The following is a 24436-nucleotide window of genomic DNA, read 5'->3' as shown; positions in this document are numbered from 1 at the left end:
TACAATCATCGATTCAAAACAAAACTATATAATGCAGTCAAGATATCCTATTTATGCAGATTTGTTTTAACTTGATAAGAGTCAAACATCTTTAGATCAGAAGGTAGGATTACGACAAATAGATTAGTTTTGTTGGTATGCTGCCACGAGCTGAACAGATATATTGTTTGCCAATATCCATAAAGTAGAGTGGTGCACCAATCATGTAGAAATAGAAGTTCCTCGTTACAGTAAATTATTTACACTAGTTCCAAAGATATTAAAATTTTTATCCATGCTACTTCGACTTGGATAGAAATTTGATGCAGCATGCCTTTCCTATCACCAATCCTAGTTTTTCAAGTCAGTAATCTTATTCCACTGGTTTTTGAACAGGTACACATCAGCTGTTTGTAATATCAGCACATTACCATTTTAGTAACAAGTGATGGAATGTCAGCATCTGCAGTTACACACAACGGGCTTTCACAGTTTCCATCTGTCAATTCGACTCATGAGACTTATTGGCCCAGGGCTGTATAGTAGAAGACACTTGCCCAAGGTGCCACACACAGATCAAATTTGAAACATGGTTGAAAAGCAAATTTAAGCACACAGCCATGCAAAGTAAGTGTGAAAATTAAAACATTCAGGAAAGAAAAAAAAATTCCAGCTTTTGAAGAATTATTATTCACTTTTATTTAAGTTACCATAGTTACAATAACTTTTTAAATAACGTTTTTCTTTTTCGAAACAATGAGTAAGAAAAAGCAACCAAATTTAATTTCGTTAGGAATCTTGAATTTGAATAGTTTCATAGAGAAAATATGAGTAGAATGATGTTTACAAAAAAAAAAAAATGATGGCAAAATAGTTAATTCAGATGAAGCTTGTGAGAAGTGGGGGAGGAAAAAAAACATACAAAGGACAATTAAAGAGAAAACTGAGTTTTATTTACATATTATCACCAAAAGGGGAAGTGTAGAAAAATATTCCACATGACTTACACGCAGCGTGATTTTCTTGTAGATCCATTATTGGAATGCATACAATGTTCTAAACAAAAACACATAACCTTTCACAGTACTACATGCACAGCCAAAGAATATGGTAATCACAGCAGGCACCAAGCAGTGAAATGGTCACTTAAAAGAAGCCAAGAAGTTAATTGCTATTTTGTGATGGAAGCAAAGAAATTCTCTGCTTCGCTTCTGACATACAAAAACAAAATAGTTGCATTCATGTAGAGTGGAAGTGGGGGGATAGTTCTTTAAAACATCAATAACACTCCAGAAAGTAGATGTCAGTAATTAGAATTTAGCTATGAAATATTTGGAAGTTATGTTTGGGAAGGGATAAAAAAAATTTTAAAAAAAAAACATCCATATAATAATGGCAAATTATTGTTCCAGCCAAAAGATATGTAGATGAGAGAAAGATTAAATGGTGCTTTGATAATTACCAGGAAAGTATTCAAACTAAAAATACTTTCATAAAACAATATTGAAAACTGTTTTTAGTTATATTATAAACTTAGTAAAAATCTATATTTATTGGGAAAAGAAATTTCCAGATATTAATTAAAGTTTTGCTTTTTTTTTTTTTCTTCTCAATAACTATGGAGACAAATCATTGCACCCAATGTAGCAAAAATGCAGTTAAGCACCAGCAAATGTTTGAAGTGTTCCAAGATCCATTTCAGAATCAAACACTGAGCTGAATCAAATTTCTTGATGTTTAACACTTGAATTGGTGCCATCTTAGCTAAATATGACATGGTGGTATTAAAAGAGGAGAGTATATTTTTAATCAAAAACAAAATATTACAACATATTCTTCAAATAGAAAAATACAAAAGTAAAACTAGTACATTGATATACAAACAACTTCATAAGAGTCTAAATGGCAAGGACCAGAAACAAAAATTGGAATGCCAGATAAAAAAAAATTAAAAGGGCCTTGCAGTACAGGTTTAAGAAAAAAAAAAAAAAAATTGAAGCATTAGAAAAGAGATGGCTGAAATGATTGTTTGGGTTAAATAGTTTTAATAGCTGGAAGGCTGGATTTGTGGCAGAAAAGTAGACACTCCAATGAAATCTTCACTTCTGTTGGTATTTATTTTTACATTTCTTTCACTTTGTTTTTCTTACTCAGCTTTTTCTCCTTTCAATGCATCAGCGGCATAGTCAGCAGCAGCATCTGTAGCAGCTTTAGATAAATTTTTCTTCACTGCAAGTATAAAAAGGTATATAGTATCAAAATCATTACAAGCTCATGTTATATCAACACTATTCAGATGATTTCATTTGAAATTTCAGTCAGTCTGTTAAATGCCAATTGTAACCAAATTGTGGATTCAAATTCCTGAACATAATTGTTTGCCGAGTCGCATAAACCCTCCAGCATTTAAACTGACCATATCTGGCCTGATCCAGCCTCTTGCACCGACCATACAATGCCATTCTGAAAACAATCACACCATCAAAATCCAAGTTATGAGAATGTAGGATTCATTGATAACAATGTGAAATAAGCATTGCATTTAATAGTAATATGAATGCCAAAGGATTAAAAGCTAAGAAAGGTTGACTAGTGTTCTGTTAAGTTTTCACAAATCCTTACTTAGCTCCATATCAAGCAAATGAAAAATACTCAAATATAAAATAAACTACAAAAGTGAATTTAATTTAAAATAAGAGGTGGTAGTACACTAAAGCTATCGGTTATATGTCAATTTTTTTTTTTACTGCTTTAAGGTTAATACAGGTTGACCTGCCTTAACTTAATATTAACCTTAAGTATCAGGAAATCCAACCTTTTCAGAAGTGAAGATACATCAAGAAGACTGGAATTTTAGTCATAAGTGGATGCTTTCAGCCTTGTGCAATAATTAAACTTACATCAAGGTTCAACTCTTCCAAATTAGAGTACTACTGCCATATCGAAACTGGTGTTTCCTTTTCACTCAACAACCTTTTTCAAATTTAAGAGTTCATGTCAACAGGTTATTGCTCTCTTCAGTTTTGTTATTTCTTTCTACCTCAACAGGCTTTTATCAAGATAGGCAACTGAAGGCTTTAATTTACTACTAACCACAAAGTTCCTCACTTTAAATCTTAAAAAAAAAAAAAAAAAAAGGAAATCAAATTACCTTCATCAGCTGTTTGGTTAAGGGAGGAGATAGCATCATCAAGAGTAGATTCGTGTTTGAGGAAAAACACTTTTATAACTTTGTTGTAGATCATATCAGATCCATTATGAGGAATAGGAGCCATACACCAAAGCATAAAACCACACTGAAATATAAAACAACTTAGCAATTTCTACACAGGCAAAATTTATATGAAATAAAAATTGTAACTTAAAAACTACTGATTTGAATTCAAATCAAAGACAATATGCTTAATGTTTATCATCAATTAATGTTCAAATTTCATACGGACATAGATTGGACAATTTGCCACGGCGCCCAAGGACTGTATCATGCTCTGTCTGGCGTACATTTTGCAGCCAGATGCCCTCCCCAATCCTAACCACTTCAGTGTGTACTAGGCATGATTTTTTTCCACACCCCCAACACTAGTGAGAACACACCATGCACCTATACCCTGAGAAGCAGCTTTATGCTAGATGTGGAGATAAAGTACAGGAAAAGCAGAACAGGTTTCTTACTGCAGGTGATCAGGGAAGACATACTAGCAATTGGTCTACTTTGCAAGGTTTTGTGCAAATCCAAAACAAAATATTTATAAATACTCTTTATAAACAGCTATCTTCAAATGCCTAGAAAATCCAATGCATTTTACAAACATTTGACCCCAAATAGAATTGGACAGACTACCACTATATTTACACCTACTAAAAAGGCATACTATATCTTTGGATATTAACTCAATCACTTTATTTCTGAATGAATTTACAAATAAAAGTTACTAGTCCAAATCTAATTTACTAATGTACACAAGCAAGACATCTGATGTTGATCAGAGATTGACTAATTGCAATGAAGTGTACATATATAAACATTAAGATTACCCCTGACAGGAAAAAATCTTATCAAATGACTATTCTATATTCATGATCAGCACAGACACTGGAATAGTAAAGTTCAGACCAGTTCAAAATATAATATATAAGTGAAATATATTTTAATAGAAAAAAATTTGATTGAATGCTTAGCCATATAATGCTTATCTACAGAGAGAAAGAGAGAGGTGTGTACGTGCACACATATTTCTAGTTTATTTAAAAAAAAAAAAAAAAAAAAGGTGTTGGTATTTTTTAGCTTGCATCTGATCATTAACAAAATTTAATTAGGCAAGACACTGGTAATAAATTACTTATGTTCAAGCTCAGTAAATATAAAATGAAAAAAAAATCAAAGTATTATAAAGAAAATGTAACACTTATAAATTGTATGCTATCAGATATTAAGAATTAGATGATAAAATGAAGCCAGTGAATGTACTTATATCCTCCCACTTTAGAATTAACATTTATAGTGTAAGTAGTAACCATAGTAACATTAGGATATGGCAATTTTGTTTGAAACACGAGCTGGTTGATGCAGCAGGACCAATACCTTAACAGTCTCTGAAAAGATTTGATAGCCCAAAACAGAAAGATGCTGTTATAGGATACTCGCCAAAATGTATTTAAAAACATGCCAACAGATAATTAAATCTGTGTGTATGTGTATGTGTGTGTGTGTGTGTGTGTGTGTGTGTGTGTGTGTGTGTGTGTGTGTGTGTGTGTGTGTGTGTGTGTGTGTGTGTGTGTGTGTGTGTGTGTGTGTGTGTGTGTGTACATGGATGCATGTGTATATGTATACCTATGCAATGTGCATATGTATATAAACACACATACATAAACACGTGTTAGCCCTAAGAAATTCCCCAATTCATAAAAACCTGAAGATTTACAATTAAAGAGGGAAAAATGAGGAAAATAGAAACTTTAAAAAAAAATTACTTCTACAAGTTTCAGTTTACAAAGACAAGGTACATTTTTCAAAAATATAGGTCTTAAAATAATATGCATAAAATTTTCAGGGTAAGGATAGTAAGAAGATTACATAAACGATATAAAATGGTTATCTATCATTGCAAAATAAACGCAAGAAATTTTATATTAGTGAAGAAAAATAAAATCCCTTGCCAACACTGCTAGTAGGAAAGGATTGAATGGGTTTGAGTAACAGCCTTAGCATCAGTTATTCTCATACTTAACAACGCTTGACTTGCTAAAGGCTGCTCTAATTACCTCACCCCATGTTATCCTTAGTCTACTTTTTTGGCTACCTCTAGCATTTTACTAGTCATCCACTAGTCTTATAAACTAGTTTATATTAACAGTCATCTGCTACACTAAGCACAGCTGATAGCCAGCACATTATTCACAGCCTGTATACCGCCACTGCAGATGCTGTCTTCACTGCACAAGTTTCACCATTCTATAAACATGACAATCTACTTTTTATATGGTGAGAGAGTACAAAGTTTGTACTCTAACCAGTTATTGTCTAATCTGATCAGTAGCCAAGATACCAAAGCCTAACTACTTGTGAATTATATCAAACTTGGTTGCTCTATCAATTCTACCAGTATATTTATAAAAAAAAGTATAGGTCCTTTTTAAATGTGTCCCACCTCCTGAAACATGCACATAACATTGAATACACAATTATATTACTTAGGCTTTGTAATTTCCCCCCATAAATTTTTGAAAATGATGAGATCCTTTTCATATGGCATATAAAAATTCAATTTCCATAAATACCAAAGTAGTGAATTCTAAAATAATTCTAGAAGACCTACTGGACTTTAAAAGCCTTTAAACTAGAAAAAGTACAAATAAAATGGAATTTATATTGGTACAATTTCCAGTTAAATAAATATGAACACCATACATGAGGCTTTGTTTTCCCCTATTATAAGTTTGTCATGTTTTTATCAGATTTATGGTAACACTGAGTTGAAGTTGTTGTTTGAACTACATTAAGAAAATTAGCCTAATATATTAAAGTATTAAGTATAAGAGATATTGAGTCATAGATGTGATTGAAATTGTTTTCATTGTTGTTGCTTGTAAAAGTATTTTAAAAGCTACAAATGAAGTATGCAAATCTAAAACATTACATATAAAAAAAAAAAGGCTCAAATGAAAAGTTCAATTTTTAAAGTGTTAAAGAACAGAATATAGAACAGGTTTAATGATTGGAAAAAAATAAATTCAAATTCCTTTCAACTAAATCAAAATAATAGCCAATAATGTAACTATCGTTTTTCTAATTAAATGTTTATCATAGTAAATGAAAATATATACACAATATCTATTTAAATATGCTGCTGCTTTCTTCAAAATTTTATAACTGCTATCAACAAATATTTAAAAACTGATACCAAGTCGATATATGAAAAATATTCTAGATATTAAGGAATAATTTATCCTTGATAAATTAAATATTCTACAAAATTATTAGTGTCAATTTTCAGAGCCTGCAAATTCCATTACAATAGGTTTTAGTGCTAAAGTGTCAACTACATGGCCATGTATTGAAGCTTTTGGCTAATGCCTCCTCAGACTAAGCACTTAATTTGTAACAATCTTCTTTACACACTTAGCAGTAAGAATAGACTACAAAAACAATTGCTTTTAACAATATGCAAAACTAAAAATGCTAACATAAAAATAGATTAAAATATATCAATGTCAAATCTGGAGTCAAAAGATTCCTTGAACAAGACAAAATTTGGCAAATTTTGCACATTGTCAATTAAAGGTTTCTAACAATATGAAAAAGTATTAGTTCAATGTTTTAAAAGAGTTAAATTATAGTTCAAATATTTTTAAATAGAAAACATTTTTGAAATGTCACAAGAAAAAAAAATTAAGTTTGAAAGTTTGAGTATAAGTGTGAAAATTAAATTTTCTTCAAATTATACATTTAAAAAAATAAGACTAATAGAATTTTGTCAACTTAAAGCTGTTCTTGCGACAATGTTACTTTGTAATTTCAAAATTATTCTGTAAAATGGGTATCCTGTACTACAATTTAAATACCAAAACCGTTTACATTTTATTACTTCTCTCAGAGATCAAACAATACAGGCTTAACTTTGAATGCCATTAATTGTAACATACAGTAAAAGTTTCAATAGCAACAACCTATTATTAATAGGTAAACACAATCTTTATTCGAAACGTGCTTTGCAGCATTAATCTACTTTAAGTTAGAAACTAATGAACTGACTTTGAAACACTTATCAGTATAGGGTTAAAATTGCTACTTGCTGACAGAACAGACTGCTATAGAGCTTTAAAATCTATATTGCTGTTGGGAAGAGAGAAAATAAGAATTATAACAATTAGCAAATTTTCTATTGCAAATTCCCTTCCAGAGTTAATATAAAAATGGTTTGCGATTTGCAAAATTTCGAGTCAAAAACATTGTATACTTTACATAATTAATCCTAGACATTCAATAATTAAATCCAACAAGATATCAATCTGCTATCTGAAAGATGAACAATCCATCACATTGTTAATCTATAATACATTCCCAAATACTACAGAGATAACAAATTTTATGAGTTGCAAAACCAATAAGATTTGTAACAACTTCTTGAGCAGGCAAAAATTCACTAGAAACCATCCACTGAGTTAAAATGCCTCTTAGCTAAGAGAGCACATTGTTATACACTAATACCGGAAATTTAAAAAAATAAATTACCCATTAAACCATAATAACCCTTTAAGCATTTAAACTAGCCTGAATATTCTGTTTAATGTTCAAAACCAGCCACTTCTGATATGTCATACCTACTCTACAACGTAGTTCTAAAAATAAAACATCAAAATCATGAAGCTATGAAATAATGTATGATTAATACAAAAGAATGTGTAAAAGCATTCAAGTTGACAATCTGAAGACTAAAGGGTTAAGATGTATTGTGACATTGAGTTATGGACATGCAAATAAATTTTTATATCTTTATTACTGTATTTTAGGAGGGTTATTCTGCCAATAAAAATGCATGCACATACTAGTTGTAATTAATTTTATAAATTGCTTGATTAGTTAAGTCCCACAATATTTCTACAACATTTATGATCTCCAGAATAGATTATTTGTAGATGATTTAAGCTTTGCAAAATTCAGACATTCATAATGCTGGTCTAGTTGGATATATTTTAATTGTATTTTCACCTAAGGTTTCAGAAAATTAGAAAGAAAAAAAAATCTACAAACACTAGCTTTGATTTAAGCAAATGTGTTACAAATATAGATTTAATCTGCAGTTTAAACTAGTTAACTGTTTTAAGAACTGCAAAGTAAAATTTTGTAAAAGCTATTTCATTATATAATGAAAGTAGTCATATCTAAATATTTAAGAATGCATAAAAATATTGACACTTAAAAGTTTCCATGGAATAAAAACCAGTCTAAAACAGTTGTAATAAAATTTTAAAACAATGTAAAAAATGTTTTCAAAATGATCCTACACCAAAAATAATTACATGCACTGTACTTCCCAGCAAAAGCCAAATCCATATGTATTACCAATAAACACAGAGACAACTTCAAAAGAAAACAGTCCAAAACCTTTATCAAGTTTGCTTTAATTTAGAAAAAGACAAAACGCTTAGAGTTGGACTGAAAACGTTGCACTCATCTTAGTAAAAAGAGAAATTAGGGATTGGTACCATTAGGAAACCTGTCAGAAGATCAGCTTGAAAGAACAGTTAAAGCAGAATTTTAACTCATCTGAAATTTTTTCCTTTGTTTTAACACTTAAATCTAAATGCCACTTACCTTGACTTGAAGCTAGGTTATATTTAAAAAACAAAATACTAAAACATCAAATATGTAAAAATTAAATGCACAAATTTATTGGGAAAACAAGTATTAAGAACAGATGCAAAAATTAGACTTGTAAAAGACAAGATAATTAACAAAAGCAACACTAGTTTCAAATGTTTCTAATTTGATAAACTTTTATTTTGAAAAATTATAAGTGCTAGAGAGTATTTTAATAGGATTTATATCTTAATAAATATTTGCTAAAATAAATTTTTTATTTCAGCAAATGCCTTTTGCTTCAATCTTATAATTCCAACCAAATGTAAAATATTTAACTATCAAAAATATAAGAAACCAAAGATGAAAATTGAGATTCTGAAAATACTTCACAGAAAACACCCATCTCATTGAAACAGACTTTAAAGACTGGAAAAGGGATCAGAATCTTCACTAGTACTTTAAAAAACAAGTTTGGTGAATTCACTCAGGGAAATATATTTTTAAATGGACAAAATGTCTAATGAAAAATAAAGCCAGAAAGTCACCCAAACAGAATTCTGCCAACTGTTTCATATTCCTCAAAATATATTAAATTTTAAAAAATGGAAACAAAACTCTTGGAAAGTTTTTAACCATTCCATCTAGGCTTTTCTTATCAAAATTCTAATTAAAATTATATCTAAGCATTTTTTAATTAATGGAGATAAGTTTTAACTGTGTTTGATAAATTTTAGAAATTCTTTTAATAAAAAAGGTCTTCAAATTCATGCTAGGTTGTGTACAGTGCAGTGACTCAAGCCTGCGAATAATGACTTGGAATAACAAAGATAAAAAAAACTAGAAAAGAATCAAGATCAATCTATTTTCTCTTATTTAAAACATTTAGCAACATGAAACCAAAGCCTGAACTCAGGATTCTAATTAGGCTACAAGCAATTCATTAAGGATAAAAGAAAAAAAAAAACATTTAATCCTTCTGGTACCACACTCTCCACCTATGGTACAGTTGTGTAAGCTATCTAAATTAAAACCTTCCATCAAAATATTAAATTCATGTTCCAAACACCAGCTTACAGTTATTTTAATTTTTCATTCTAAACCTCCTTCTCCATCTGGGATATCCTTGTCTCTCTTTTACAAGACCCCCCCATCTCTATTATTCCTTTAATCTTTCAACTGGCATGAAGCTACCTCCTTCAATATTCAGTATTCTCCCACCCCAACTTAACAAGAACCTGGAATAGTACTATAAGTTATTTTAAAAATAACTATGTAGATATACATAGCAAAACAGCATCTCCATATGTTTGAAAACCAGAGCCCCAAATGAGAGGAAAAAAAGGAATAGTAATGTATAAATAAATATAAACTGCAGATAGAGAAAACAAGCCGAACCTAAACGTAACTGGTTGTGCTTATGTCAAACAAAAGGTCAAACAACTATGTAATAGACTAGAACATCAGAAAGTTTGAGGTAGGGGAGTACCCCCCCCCCATCTATTGATATTCACCAGTAACAGATTTTCAACATTTGCAATAGAATTGTATCAGTGACCTGGTCTCGGGAGTACAGCAAAAATTCAGACACCTTGAGAAACAGTGACTAATAGAATTTGCATCTTCTTAAATGACTACAAATGATTTGTAAATGCAAGTTGCTTGCAACAAGGATTATATCTACCAATATTGATATATTTATACAGCATTGAATGTAAAACATTCTAAATTCATGGGTGTTTTTTTTAAGTTTAGAAAGCTAAAAATACCTACCTTAAGAAACCAGTAAAATGGTATCCAGAAGAGCACTAAATTAGCAAAGAACTCAACAAGACTGAATACACTAAAAACTACCCAGTACATGAGCCATTGGGTATCATCATCTTTGCGTACACTTTCAATGGCTTTGATTCTGAAAAGACAAAAATACAATGCAATTTAATTTGAATGTTCTGCCAGTTTCAAATTATTTTGCAATACATTCTTAAAATTCATATCCAAAATGAAATTAGCATTATTTTTCTCAAGTATTTCCATACACTTTAACAAACAAGACCAGTTTTTCTCTTAAGTGGAATTGAATCAAGCGTGTTTTGAACTTTAATCTCCAGTTAGAGTAATTTTATATTTTCCTGATATTGAATTTTTAAGATTCAGTTCAGAAACCAAGTTATAATGCAAGGAGGTTATGCTTCATCAGAAGTCTGCAGTTAAATTACCTTCAACACAAGTTTTCATGATAGTACCAATCTTAGGGAAGTGAAATAGCCAACAGGATTAGACTGTCTTTTACTATTTAACATTACCTTTCTGTTTTGCATTTAAATCTGATTGCTATGCTTCTGGGTTTGTACTCTAATTCAATTATCTATTTAGAGTTCAAAGCAAAATGCCTTGCACCAACATACTATTACAACCATTTCTAATAGTAAATAATCCACTAGAGGCAACAAGAAACAATTTAATTTGTGCCAATCTTCAGATATACTTACGATTTGTAGGCAGGATAACAAAATCCAATAAAGTTACATAAAAAGTCACCACCATATCCAACCATCAAATAAAGACTGACGAATCCAATGATACCTGGAATAAAATAGAAATTATATTTAAGCTAAGAAATATACCAAGACTCAAATTTGAAGATTCAGAAATAAGTTACAAGATACACATTTTATATTGACAGCTGGACACTACAGTAAATAAGCAAATCTACAGTAAATAAATTGTTCCAAAAGGCTCATTAACACTCCTTTAAGATTTCTAAACAGAACAAAAAAAATAAATAAAAGCCATAGAATAACTCATTAGCTGAAACACTCCTTGGACAACAAAGCTTCACTAGTAAATGCAATATAGCTTACTAAAATTATGATACTTCTCAAGCGATGTTCTGGTTTTAGTTGAGTAATATTTAAGCATTGAAAAACCCAAATATATTGTAGTTCTGAACTAACTGTAAAACTTGAAATATCAGCAAGTTCATTGCTTTGAACTATATACAGAATTTGAACAAACAAAACCTATCAACTGCTCCAAGCTGAATAATCCAATCTTTACTCTAGATTATTAGAGAGTAAAAAATATAAAGAGCACATGCACAGGTATAATTAGAAAGACAAATATGATACATGGGAAGAAAGATATTTTAATAGATATCATGTGTAAGAAATGTATACTCATACCTTCAGTATGTACAGAAAAGCTGAGTGAAATTAGATATGCAGAGCAGGATGAACCAACTGCAAGTAAGCTGGCTCATAAGTATTCAACTCCATGATAATTTATCAAATTTCAGAATGTCATTTTTAGCGATCGAAAAAGGTGGTGATACAGTCATCTATGACCCATGTCTACAGACTAAAACCAAGCTGTAACTTCAAAAATCTAACAGTAGCTCATACTCTAGCATTTTCAGAAGAGAGTATACTCAACTCAGCACCTAATAAATATTACCAGTACTTGCTTTATCAATACTTAGAGATTCATTGGAATTTGAATTTAAAACATAAAAAGCAGTAAATATTGATAGGCATTTATCTGCTTTATCATCAGTGTCATCACAGCCTTTAAAAAATTTGAAGCCCAAACACTAATTTTCAGTAATCAAGACAAAGTACACTTTCCATTGCCGTACATTTGTGAATTATATTGCTTAAAATAAATTTCTAAAATCCTGACCAATTAAGTTAAAAGCAAAGAAAAACAAAAACAGTAAATTTCATGTCATAGAGAAGTACTTGGCATACATAGACAAGATAATTTGACAGGCATGATAATATATTATTTCTAGTATTTGAACAAATATTTTATCAACTATACAGATGAAATATATCTGAAGCAAAGTGACAACACAAAAATACCATTTGGCCTTTACCTCATGTTCTACAATTTCTACTACCTCATAACCCAGATAATGTGCTTATAAAAAACAAAAAATTAAAAAATGAAGGACATTGATAAAATTTAAACCTGAAAAATCTTATTTTTCATAAAAAGGTTCTCCCAAATTTATATTGGAAATAGGGGACCAATTTCAAAAGACTAAAATTATGTGATTAAAACTTTATAAAGCTGAAGCAATAGTTCTTACTATCATATATTTTATCATTTACAGACTGATATACATATATCTTTTGGGCAGGAGAAAGGGTAGTGTTTGTGATCTTTCCCACTGCCTCCTGAGGGTAGCAGAAGGAAAAAGAGGAAGTTACCCCACACTAGAGACCTGGTCTAATTGCTTGCCACACAGCAGAGTCTGCTAAAGTCTACCACCTAAATAAGCGACAGTAGGATTTGAACCCAGATTACAAAGCTGAAACAAATACCAGTCCAACAATAAGTGCACCAATCCACCACCCTAGACTAGTTTTTTTTTGTTTTTTTTTATTAACTCAAAGAACAAAAAGGCAAAGTTGACCATATTGGGATTTGAACTCAGATTGCCAAGTTTCAGAACAAAAAATAGGCATTTTCATGTGATGCTCTGATGGCTGCCAGTCTATTCTTAAACATTTAAATATAAACATATCAATAGAACATGAACAAAAGGATTTTATAGCTAATTTAATGCAACTCATACTAAAAGCACATTCAGTTCTAACCTTTCATCTATTTGTTAACAGGTTTGCTTTATAATTGCAACATACATTTCATGAAAAAGCTACATTCCATAGATATATATCAATAAAACTAGTTTTCATTTTAGAAAAAAAAGAAGTTTATTTACTTAATATTGACTATCAGAATCTACATAGCTATTTTCCCAAAAGCTACATTTATATTCCCAGACAGTTTTACAAAAAGACCAGGATCAATTTCAAGAGTTATAACGAAAGTCTACAATTATTTAAATTACAGACCATGATATTAGCTGAATGACAACAGCTACATTGGGTTTTGAATTTAAGCAAATGTTTAAAATTTACTGAAAAGAACTTTTCAAGAGATTGTTTCATAAAATTCTATTCCAGCAAAATCTATCAAAAACATGAGCAATGAAATACTAAATCCAAGAAATTAAAACATTAAATTACTCAACAAAATATTCCAAGAAACTATTTATGAAATGAACCTGTAACACTCACCATTACGTGTTAAAACCAAAGCCAAAAGCTTGTAGGCATAGGGCTTTATGTAATCCCAAGGATCCATGTTAAAGCTAAACTTATTAACTATGTACAAATAAAATGCTTATGAAATAAAATAGACTTGCAGGTCACTGATAGAATACACTTAAGCCGATGATCAAAGGTTAAGATAAGTAACAAAGTCCTATTTAACAAGTAAAATATAAAATGATAACATTATCAAGAAGTTCTAAAGTATTTTTATATGTCAGCAAATTTAGTGTGATTTTATGATTGGATGCCTCAATGCAATCATGAAGCAGAAATTACTGAGCTCCTTGTTTCTTTGAAGCAAGTGCAGTGGTCATATTAGCAGTTTCTCACCTTGCCACATAGCTCTTGGTATTCTCAATGAAGTCTGTGCATGATCTTTTGGGCTACAGGGGTAGGATAGCAGAGAGCAGACAAGTTGGTGCTACATAATGTGGTTTGCAGATCACTGGAGAAACAAACCCATATGACCAAAGTAGCATTTGATTGCCCAGGGACCCATGTCAATTGGAAGGTTATTCTCAAGCATCTCCAACCATGATTGGAGTTTGGTCTACTCTTAAGATATGGGAGCTGGATGTGAGAGTTTCTAGATTCCAGGGTTCATCCATAAAGATTACAGCATTCATTAACAGCTTTTGTCATCTCAACTTATCCGGCAACCTCCTGTCTCCAGAGCAGTGACAAAGAGATACAAGTCGTTCGTTTTTGGTGGATTTCAAGCCACCAATGATCAGAGAGCAAGAACTGAGCAACACCAAGTCCTTGTTTTTGATAAGGGTGGTTTCTCTCAAATAGAGTACGCATACTCTGCAGAAAAATGGCATAAACCAGAGCAGATGTTTATACTGTGGCTCCCATATCTTAAGCTGGCCATTTTCCCTTACTGGGTAGTCATTGGTGTCACTTATATAGTAGTGGTGCCAACACACTACCTTGAGGTAAGCCATTTTGTTGTAATTAGCTTTGCTTGTTTCTTATTCAAGACGAAGTGGCACCTTTAGGAGGTGCTCATACAAGGTCTGTAAGAACCAGGTCTATTGTCAACAAGACCTTTTTGAGGAAGTAACAAATTCAGTAGACAAATCAACAAAGCTGGTGCCCGTTATCAGTTCCTTCTGAAACACCTTTAGGGTGCTGAGTGACATTAAAAAGTTGGCTTGCAGGTTTGATAGGTTGGAATTAGCTTGTTGAGGGATATATATTGGATATTTTTGTCAGCATGCACTTGTTTGATTTAAGAATCATTTGTGCAAGGTTCAATTTGATCTGCATGAAAATGTTATCCAACCTCCAACCTGAAGGCTTTACTAGCTTCCAGAAGTGCTATTGATAGAGCTCCTTGTGAAAGGATAGCAAAGTTCAATTCAATGGACTTTTTTTTCTTCCTTTTTGTACCTTTGTTCATGGCTTTCCAGTTAAGTTTACAAAAATCAGTGAGGGAATTAACCTGTTCAATAAAGTAGCACCCCCCCCCCTACCAATCTTTAAAATGGAACCATGTTTTAAGTTCAAATTCTAGAACAAACCTAAAAGTTAAAACCAAGTTCATCATACAAACTGACATGCCAATATAGACATCTCAGATGACTGACCTGAAGGTTGCTCCTATGCATTCAACAGTGTCAATCAGTCTGTTCAGAGCAGACTAAGATTCAGCAACAATTACTAGCAATTTACAGTGTAACCTACCTATTACCTTTGTAAGTCAACATTTTAATTATTCAATAGAAATGTGGTAAAGTATATTGTTACTGAATTAGTGCTCTAAAATGAATGTCTCCCTAACCTTAAGTTAGCCCTGTATATTTTTCTGGACAATTTAACTTATCCTGTGTCTTTATCAGTAACTGACAACTGTTGAATGTCTTATTGTTGACCATGTTAAGATGGATTTGAACTAATTTCTAATTAAAAAGAAAATTAAGTTCTATTTATTAGGCAACTAAGAGAAACAATAGGCTAATACATACATTAGTGACTTACTGAATTGTAATATTAATTAGCTTTCTTTAAAGCAGTGAGCTGGCATAATCATCAGCATGCCAGGTAAAAAGCTTTGCAGTATTTTGTCTACATTCCAAGTTCAAACTCCACTGAGGTTGACTTTGCTTTTCATCCTTTTGGGGTCAATAGAATAAGTAACAGTGGAGCACTGGGGTCAATGTAACCAGCTTACTTGCTCCTTGGAAATTGCTGGCCTTGTGCTAAAATTTGAAACCACTATTTGTCTTTTAGAAAAATGTTCCAATAACAAATCCAACATAGAACAAGATATTCAAGAATAGAGACCTCCTGATGAACAATTAAAACTTATTAATGGAAAAAAAAAGAAGTCTGAAAAATGTTAAAGTATCCAAGAATACTATTAAAATTTTTAAAATCAATGCTATTAACAAAGCAGTAACAAACTACAAAATGAAAGTTTTATTTAAGTGTTTAGTAAAGATAATTGTGTACATTTTTCTAAGCAAGTGTTAAGGAAAAAATTAGAAATTAGCAATATAAAAATGCTTTTCAGCAGGAGCCCACTCAAATAAACAGAATTTGTTCACCAAAAATTCAAAGTGGAATAATTTAGTTTGCTGTGAGGAAGATAATTTGACATTGGAAATAAAACCTTCCAAACTAACTTATTGGATAGAAATTTTATTTATTTATTTATTTTTTTATGCAGGGCATCACATTTTCTTGGATCATACTGTTTCACTTACATTCATTAAATCTTGATGATGTCATTGATAAGTTATACAGAAAAAAAAAAGTCAATTTTGTTAAACTTTTATGAAATCCTCTGTAGACAGTGTACAAATTTAGATACTGAGGTGTCCAGATCACTTCAATAACTTAATCAAAATTAACATAAAATCAGTTTAAGAAAAAATGTCTATCCTATTTCAATAGAGAAAAAAAAATCAGCCAAAGTAGGCAAACAAATAGTTAGATCTAGAGAGCAAAGGGCATTTGACTAAAAACAAAATAAGCAAAGAAACAAATCTTGAAGGTAGCAATTGCAGTGTACTGGTGAATGATTTCAAAGCCGAAAAATATCAATTTTGAAAGTTGTATTCTTTTACATTTAGAAAAAGTGACTGTATCCAAGATCAGAATTATAATTATATTTGTGCTGTTTAAGACTTACAATTATATTTGTGCTGTTTAAGACTAAGTTGTTGGGTGTCTTTTGGAGGGTAGATTTTCAGGATAAGTGAAGGATAGTATCATCACAAGAATGTCGTAAGTGATAGCAAGGTAAATTGTAAATCATAATTGAAATATGAAACAAAGCGCAGAGTAAAGAGAACCTTGTCATTACACTGCAATGAAACAGTTTAACAGGAAACTTTCAGTCCAAGAGAAGGAAAACAAATTGTAGTTAAATATTTGCATGTAGCCAGTTTTCACAGAAGATAATGGTGTGGGTGAAGCAATTTTCTTTTTCCCCAAGAAGTTTTAGGATGTATTAATGACATTAGCTTGTTTAAACAGTGTAAATAGAAACAAAAAGATGTGATGTGATGTTAATGGACCAATTGTTCCTTATAATTAAGATTAACTGCATTTGATAAAAAAGAAAAAGGGGGGCTCAAAAAAATAGTTTTAACTTAGTATTTACCAACAGAATTTATAAATAGTCATTTTATTGAATTATGAATCCTGTTTAGCTGGATAAATCAAGGTGATCTGCTTTCAATGACAATGGATCTAGGCTAGGCTAACCTCTTTGGGCTGCTCTGTAGCCTTGTATGCAAGTCAATATAGTGCATACAATTGTTTTAAATTTAAAGAAATCAAATTCCATCGTATTAGACAAAATTACATTAACTTATATACTGTCCTATAAAAGCCAGTATATAGTCTCATATAAACTAAATAAAAACTATTGTATTAGCACAGTACATCAAGATAACAAATTGATAAACGTTGACATGAGATTGAAATATCACTTTACAGATAGGAATAAACTGTTTAACATCAAAAGCCTGTCATGCTGTTCTCAGTCACACAGTCATACCAAAAAATTAATTTATGAACTAGTTAATATAGTCTATAAGACAATTATCAACCTCATAAAGCCAACATGTGATCTAATTGCTAGACCAGCTCTTGAAGCAATCAGATAATTTCAAAGTATTGGCTTTAAAGTAACAGCCATATTTCCAATCCTAAATGTTATAAATACAAGTTCCTGCCTTTAAAGGTATCGCAAAAGGCCTGGTTGGAAGCCTAACCTTCCAAGTTCTTTTACAGGGATCAGAAAAACTTGATGACTGTTGCAATAATTGTGTGAATCAAAAGGGAATAAATACATTTAAAATAACTGATCTTCCTGTATTTAATTTTACTCAAAGTCAGGAACTTTTCAGCACCCTCTTGTACAAACTCTAAAAGTGAAATGAGCTTGGCTAAAAGTTTAGCCACACACTCGTAGACACATACAAATCAATGTTCAGAAAGTTGAACTGAAAATATATGCCAACTTGATTGGTTGTGTTCCGTAATCAACAGCTGCTGAAAATCACAAATGTTCCTTTGAAGCATTATACCTCAACATTGCAATCTATTAATTACATCCACCCATCCTCTCTAGAAACTTAATAGAACCAAACTTTTCTAAGAACAGTAACGTTCTGCAAGTAAAACTTCAAATATTGAAAATCTTTAAAAAAATGTGTCATGGAAAAAAATTCCCATTCAATCTTACATAAAATTAAATAGTTGAGGACATTGCTTCAAGAATAAAGATACAGAATCCATAATGACCAGCACTAAACCAACCATTGAGCCCTTATGATGACTAAATATCTGATAGAGGTAGCCTAAATATACCTTCAATTTCTATTTCTTTAATGCAGAGAAATCTGTGTAGAAATATTTGCTATGAAATTGGATCAATGAGCTCTGTAAATTTCTTGAAAACAACTTGAATTTAACATTCATAGAAACAGCAAAGGGCCTGAGTTGAGCAAACATTCTTTTTTGGAATGGTATATCTCAAAGTACACACAGAGAGTTACAAGTAATAGCATGTAAACATTGGGTTGAAATGTGGACAGGACTGGAGAATTGGCGTTGAGACCCACGAGCAGCCTACAACTTTCTATCAAGAGTTTTTCAACCCAATATTTATAGGATACTTATAGCTTTATATATATGCTTCGAGATATACTATTTAAAAAAGAAAAAAAAGACTTCACATTCTATCGAAAGTATGATATTCTTGACACATTAAGAGCTTTAGCAGATGAGTACATGAAGGATGCACACAAAATTTCCTGCTGCATTATGTCAGACTAAATATTTGGGAATGCCTATTATATAGAATGATACTAAGTATGTACTCTGATCTTACATTTCGTTTCCTGTTACATTTAAAATCCCAGCTGACTATCAAATAAAACAATAGTAAACATTACTTTCACAGCAACCACTATTTCCTAAATGTGACAATGATCATAAATGTGGTTGCATTAACATTGTAATAAAGTTTCATAAATGGATACTTAAAAATCCAACTCTTACTTCGACTTTAATACTAACGGGGAGTGAACTCAATAAAAATGAATTAGTAACGCTTCTAACCAGTGTGCAGCTGTTTCAAAATAAAAGCATCCTGTCCAGTCTAGACAAGTTTCTCTTTTTTTTTTCTTTTTAATGGCAATTGCTAGTGCTTTTCATATTTCTCCAAGCTGGCATCTGACTGGTACTGAATGGTTTAAAAACTGAAGCAGTTTCTGAGAGACAATTGGAAAACCACTGAGTTTCAAAGACAAAGAAAATATTTATTATTTTTTTAAAATATTTTCTTTTATTCAAGTATATTGATGGAATTCCCCACATGGTTTCAGGCTGTTTCATTGCATGGCACCTTGAGCAAAATGTCTTCTACTATAGCCTTGAGTCGACTAAAGCCCTGTCAGTGGATTTGGTAGATGGAAACTTAACCGGTGCTGGTGCGTTTACGTCCCCATAACTTAACAGAATAAATGCCAGGCTTTAAAAAATTAAATACGGGTGTTGATTCCTTCAACTAAAATTGAAGACGCTGCCCCAACATGGCCAGTCTAATGACTTAAACAAAAAAATAGGGAAGTTCAGTAAATTCCATAGTAGTTAGATGAAGGTAACATTTTGAACCTTGCTTTTTGTCTGCTAAGCAGTAATTTATTTGTGCCCATATGATGGATAAAGGCTGAAACAGTTATATTTTCCACATACATTCAATTCATCGAAATCAATAGCCTAATTGATAAAGAGCATTACCAGTTTTTAAGGATCTTAGCAATAAGCAAAGCAAACAATATTGCATCGCTTCCTTTCGTACTCAATAGAAGTAATGTTCCACCAGCTAAACATGCACTTTAAAACAGTTTGCAACGAGTTGGTGCGCATCCTACATCATTTAACATGCCATAAAAGGAAACGTTATACTTAATATATTTTTTAATCTAAAAATCGATCCATATTTTGCACACTCATTAAGTAAATATCAGGAGCTGAAATTTCAAATGGATGTGATGATTAAAATTGGCAATTGTTCAGGACGTTATTCAAGCGAAGTCACAACCACTCTACTTGAATCAAACCGATAAACATGCCAAGACATTTAATTTTTTTACCTACAAAATAAAAAGCACTACATACTCCAGTCACAAACTAAAAAAAAATCATAAGCCTTTTGAAGGCAACTAGTTAAGAGTATCCAGTTCTTGCAATGTAGAAATTCGTCAGCACTCAATTGTCCGACCTACATTAGGTTGGCTGCTCACGTATATGGAACAGTAGGCATACACAAATTACAATTGGAAACAAAAAAAAAAAACTTCACCTGGTAGACAAGTTCTCATTTACTAGATCTATAAAAACCCACTGACTAGCCATGTCCCCAGTCTCTCCGACCTCCCTCACAATAGTCTCTGCTTCTCTAAACTTACTCCACCAGAGTCAACTTTTTTTTGTTGTTACTACTACTACTACTACTACTATGTCATCACCAGACTAGTGTTAAGCACTTAACTCCTGTTACAACTTTGCTGTGAAGCTGTCCTCATAACCACTGCACTACGAGGAAACCTCTTTGCAATCGTTCAACTAGCTGAAAATAATCATATCTCCCTCAACATATACCCTGTACCGAGTAAGGAATGGGACATTAAGTAAATGTAATCCTAACCGCACAAAAATTCTGGATGGTTAGTTATGGCCAGATTGCTGTTAATCCATTTAGAGCCTGCTCGATCAGAACCGATACAATCATAGCCAATTATGATTCTTGTAAAGAAAATAATGCTTTTCTCAGTATTAGCAGGATTAATTGCCATGTCAATCATTGCGAAAAACGTATTTTGGTTATGAAGTAAGGACTACGCGTACATGCTAGCCTCAAAACTGACTAGATTGTTTATACGTTTTCTTGCAAGAAAAGAAAAAGGTAAAAAAAAAAAAAAAAAAAAAGGTCAAACGATAACGAAATTAATTATTTTTCTACAATTAAGTTATGAAAACATCACGAAGTCCATTTAATTCTGATGCTAAGTTTACTAAGCAAAGCCAACGTAATTGATCATTTAAATCGCTTTATACATCATAACTGAAAGAAAAAAAAAAATCAACTCTCCAACTTAAACAGCTGGTCAAATTTGCTAATTTAAATACGCGCGAAGGAAGCGTTTCAGTAGCGCCAAAATAGATATTCACACGAAAAAGAAAATGATCATAACAATAGAAATTAGAAAAGAACAGCTAGTTTTAAAGACTATCGAAAGCACAGGTTACTCTCGCGGAAATTGAGATTGCATTTAAATCTTAAAATTTTACAATAACCATCGCTGATACACTTGAAAACTAAAATATAAACAAATGTTCTTTCTCATACAACAGCCTAATTGTGTATGTATATGTATACACACACACATATATATATATACATACATACGCGCCTTAGTATGTGTGTCACTTTCATAGCAGTAAAAAGAAATAGGAATCGAGTATTCATTATATGAATAACATTAAAAGATGAAAAGGTAAAAATAAAATCAACGCTCAATGCCTGTCAAGTTAGTAGTGACCTTAATATTAACATAAACCACTAAGTGGGGGGGGGGAGGAAAGAAAGAAAGAAACAGATAGGATAAGTTAAATTATCCAAAACCTATCCTCAACTCGAAATATTTCGATCTCAAATAGTAGTTCAAAGAAAAGAGCAGAACATGTAAACGACTTCAGCAAATAAAACCTGGTTTCGTTCATTAAGGATTTAGTTCTCTTCTTTTGAGGGTGTATAGTTGATGGAAATCGAACCAAGTACTACAGACAATCACTTCATCGACCACACGAGAAGGAAAACAAAGGGAAAAAAGAACGAAACATACCATAGACACTCCTTGGTCATCTTATGTTTCGTTGTATTAATTTAAACCTCACTTACGGGAAATTAATACGATTTGTTTCCTTCCAGTGAAGAATAAAATGTTTTATTTATTCTATTTTTTTAGGTTTTCAAATAAATTTGACTTTATACCGGACGCCAAGAGGAACCTAATTTAAAACTCATCCACAAACCTGTTAACTACTAATAATCGAATTGTTGCTGTACTTAATGGCGATCGAACAAGCAAACGATTTAGAAGATGAAAAATTAGGAAAAATTCAAGATGAAATGGGATTGTACATAAAGAAAACACCCAATTTGTAATTTAGCAAGATTTGCTAAATTGAGGAACACATTTCGAAATGTATCGCGGAAGGAGTTCGTTTGATTGTAAAACAGTTTTTGGAAAACATAAAGATGACAGTGCTGCAATGTAATTTACCAGTGACATCGACAATAAAAAAAATTGTTTTAGTACGGTTGTGATATGAAACTTGAATAAAATATGAACTGCGTCATTATTTTTAGAAAATGTTAAGTCGACAAACTACACAGTCAAGCTTTTTCTTTTTTTTTCCCTCCCCAATATTTAATAATGCATAATTGAAAACAGTCAGGTAAATTCAAAGCATAAATTTATGTAAGCTGCAGGGTGGTTGTTTAGCTAATTAGAAATTCATTTTGCACAAACTGTATGACAAGAAAGAACATCTGGAAATAGCAGTTAGTGCTGTCAAATAAACCCAGGTAAAGACCGATATATTAATATTAGTCATTCATACATGGAATTGTGTGGAAACCATCCTTCTACATTTAAGAAAAGAAAAAAAAAACCTAATTGATTTCATAGTGGGAGAAAACACTCGACAAATTAGATACATCATATTAAATGACACCTATTTATTAGATAATTTTTTTTTAAATAAACAAAAAAGGGGCGTGCTACATGACAAAAGAAGTTTGACCAGATTAATGTGAGGTTGATTTTGTATTAAATAGGTTCAGTTTTGAATAGAAAACGCCATCCACCAAGGCGTCCCAATCTGAAAGCTATCAGATACTGACACTTAATTAAAAAAATTAATAAAGTACAATATTTCTATCTCGAAATATACAAATGTACAAACTGAAATGTATAGTTTTAAACCAAAAGAAAGAGAAAGAAATGCAGCATCTTGCTGCTGCTAGATGGAGACGTATTTAACTAACAATGGTTAAAGTAAGCTACCAGTTTTATAAAAGAAAAACTTCAATCCCCACAAAATGTCAGTCACCGAGCAAAATTCCAGTGTGAAATGGTGCACAAATAAGTAAGATTTGAACTCACCATAGGCAATATATAATCTTCGTACACCACTTTTAGCTTCAACTTTCGCCAAAAGGTCGGTCACCGCATTCTTTTCATGCAGTGCTTTTTCGAATTTGGCTAAATAGCTGCTTGCCGCCGGCTGAGGGTTAATAGCGACCATCTTGTATGTGTAGCAGTTGTTATGTCCAGCTGCGAAATAGCTACAGTTGATAGTAAGGCCGACAAGATGAAATTGTGGACTAGTTCAACAAGTAGCGCAGTCTATTTCAGCTTCGTGGGAGTGCAAGGCAATTTGCGGCACTCCAAGCATATATTGGACTCGTCCGAAAGAGTTTGTAGCGTTGTTGCATATGACGATGGCGATTTATCATGTGACTGACGATCATGTGACTATCCATCACCATCTTCGTCATCGATGTGGTTGTTTATTCCCCATTACGCGGTGACGCCTCATCTCACTTCAAAACCTTCTTCTACCCAACTGCGCGCATATATTTTCTTAGCTTAGAAAATTTTTATTTGCTATTATAGCGATTGCCTTTTTGATCACTTGTCATATTGATTAGACTTGCATAGTCTGTTATTGTGAGGTTTTTCCCAAGCATTCACTAAGTGTATGTGTAGATCTGGTAATTTTTTTTTTTTTTAAAGATACCTTGATTATTGATATTCCTATTTTTAAAAACAATCCTGACATGTAAAACCAAACTGAAATTATATATACGTTCAGTTTGATTTTATATCTTGCTTTCTTTGCTCTCTCAAAAAGACTGAGTAATTTTATTCATACTAACCGTCTGTATCCCAGCTGCACAAAATAGCTGATAAAGAAGCTATGATAAGTATTTTGTTCAATA

At 31.8% G+C, this 24436-nt stretch overlaps 1 protein-coding gene across 2 annotated transcripts; it reads right to left on the bottom strand.

Annotated features, from left to right (window-relative positions):
* Positions 1-910: 910 nt before the first annotated feature.
* LOC106880737 (receptor expression-enhancing protein 5) lies at positions 911-23921 on the bottom strand. 2 transcript variants are annotated; one of them, XM_014930819.2, is made up of 5 exons: positions 23598-23921; positions 11272-11365; positions 10553-10691; positions 3131-3275; positions 911-2208 (listed from the first exon to the last, which is right to left on the bottom strand). In XM_014930819.2, the coding sequence occupies exons 1-5, from the start codon at positions 23737-23739 to the stop codon at positions 2126-2128; spliced, it is 603 nt and encodes a 200-aa protein (XP_014786305.1). In that variant the 5' UTR covers positions 23740-23921; the 3' UTR covers positions 911-2125. The 2 variants fall into 2 exon arrangements, with proteins under 2 accessions (XP_014786305.1, XP_052824618.1); XM_052968658.1 differs by lacking the exon at positions 23598-23921 and adding an exon at positions 13867-13948.
* Positions 23922-24436: the final 515 nt, after the last annotated feature.

This window comes from Octopus bimaculoides, chromosome 6 (assembly GCF_001194135.2).
Source record: "Octopus bimaculoides isolate UCB-OBI-ISO-001 chromosome 6, ASM119413v2, whole genome shotgun sequence".
Classification (NCBI taxonomy): domain Eukaryota; kingdom Metazoa; phylum Mollusca; class Cephalopoda; order Octopoda; family Octopodidae; genus Octopus; species Octopus bimaculoides.
This window is presented reverse-complemented; position numbering and strand designations above follow the sequence as displayed.

Bases quoted from the DNA above. Each gene is read 5' to 3' on its own strand.
- LOC106880737 (XM_014930819.2), bottom strand. From the start codon at position 23,739: ATGGTCGCTATTAACCCTCAGCCGGCGGCAAGCAGCTATTTAGCCAAA. The intron at 11,366-23,597 runs GTGAGTTCAAAT...ATTTTATTCCAG, and splicing joins AAGATTATATATTGCCTATG to GTATCATTGGATTCGTCAGT. The intron at 2,209-3,130 runs GTAATTTGATTT...TTATACTTGCAG, and splicing joins TAACCAAACAGCTGATGAAG to TGAAGAAAAATTTATCTAAA.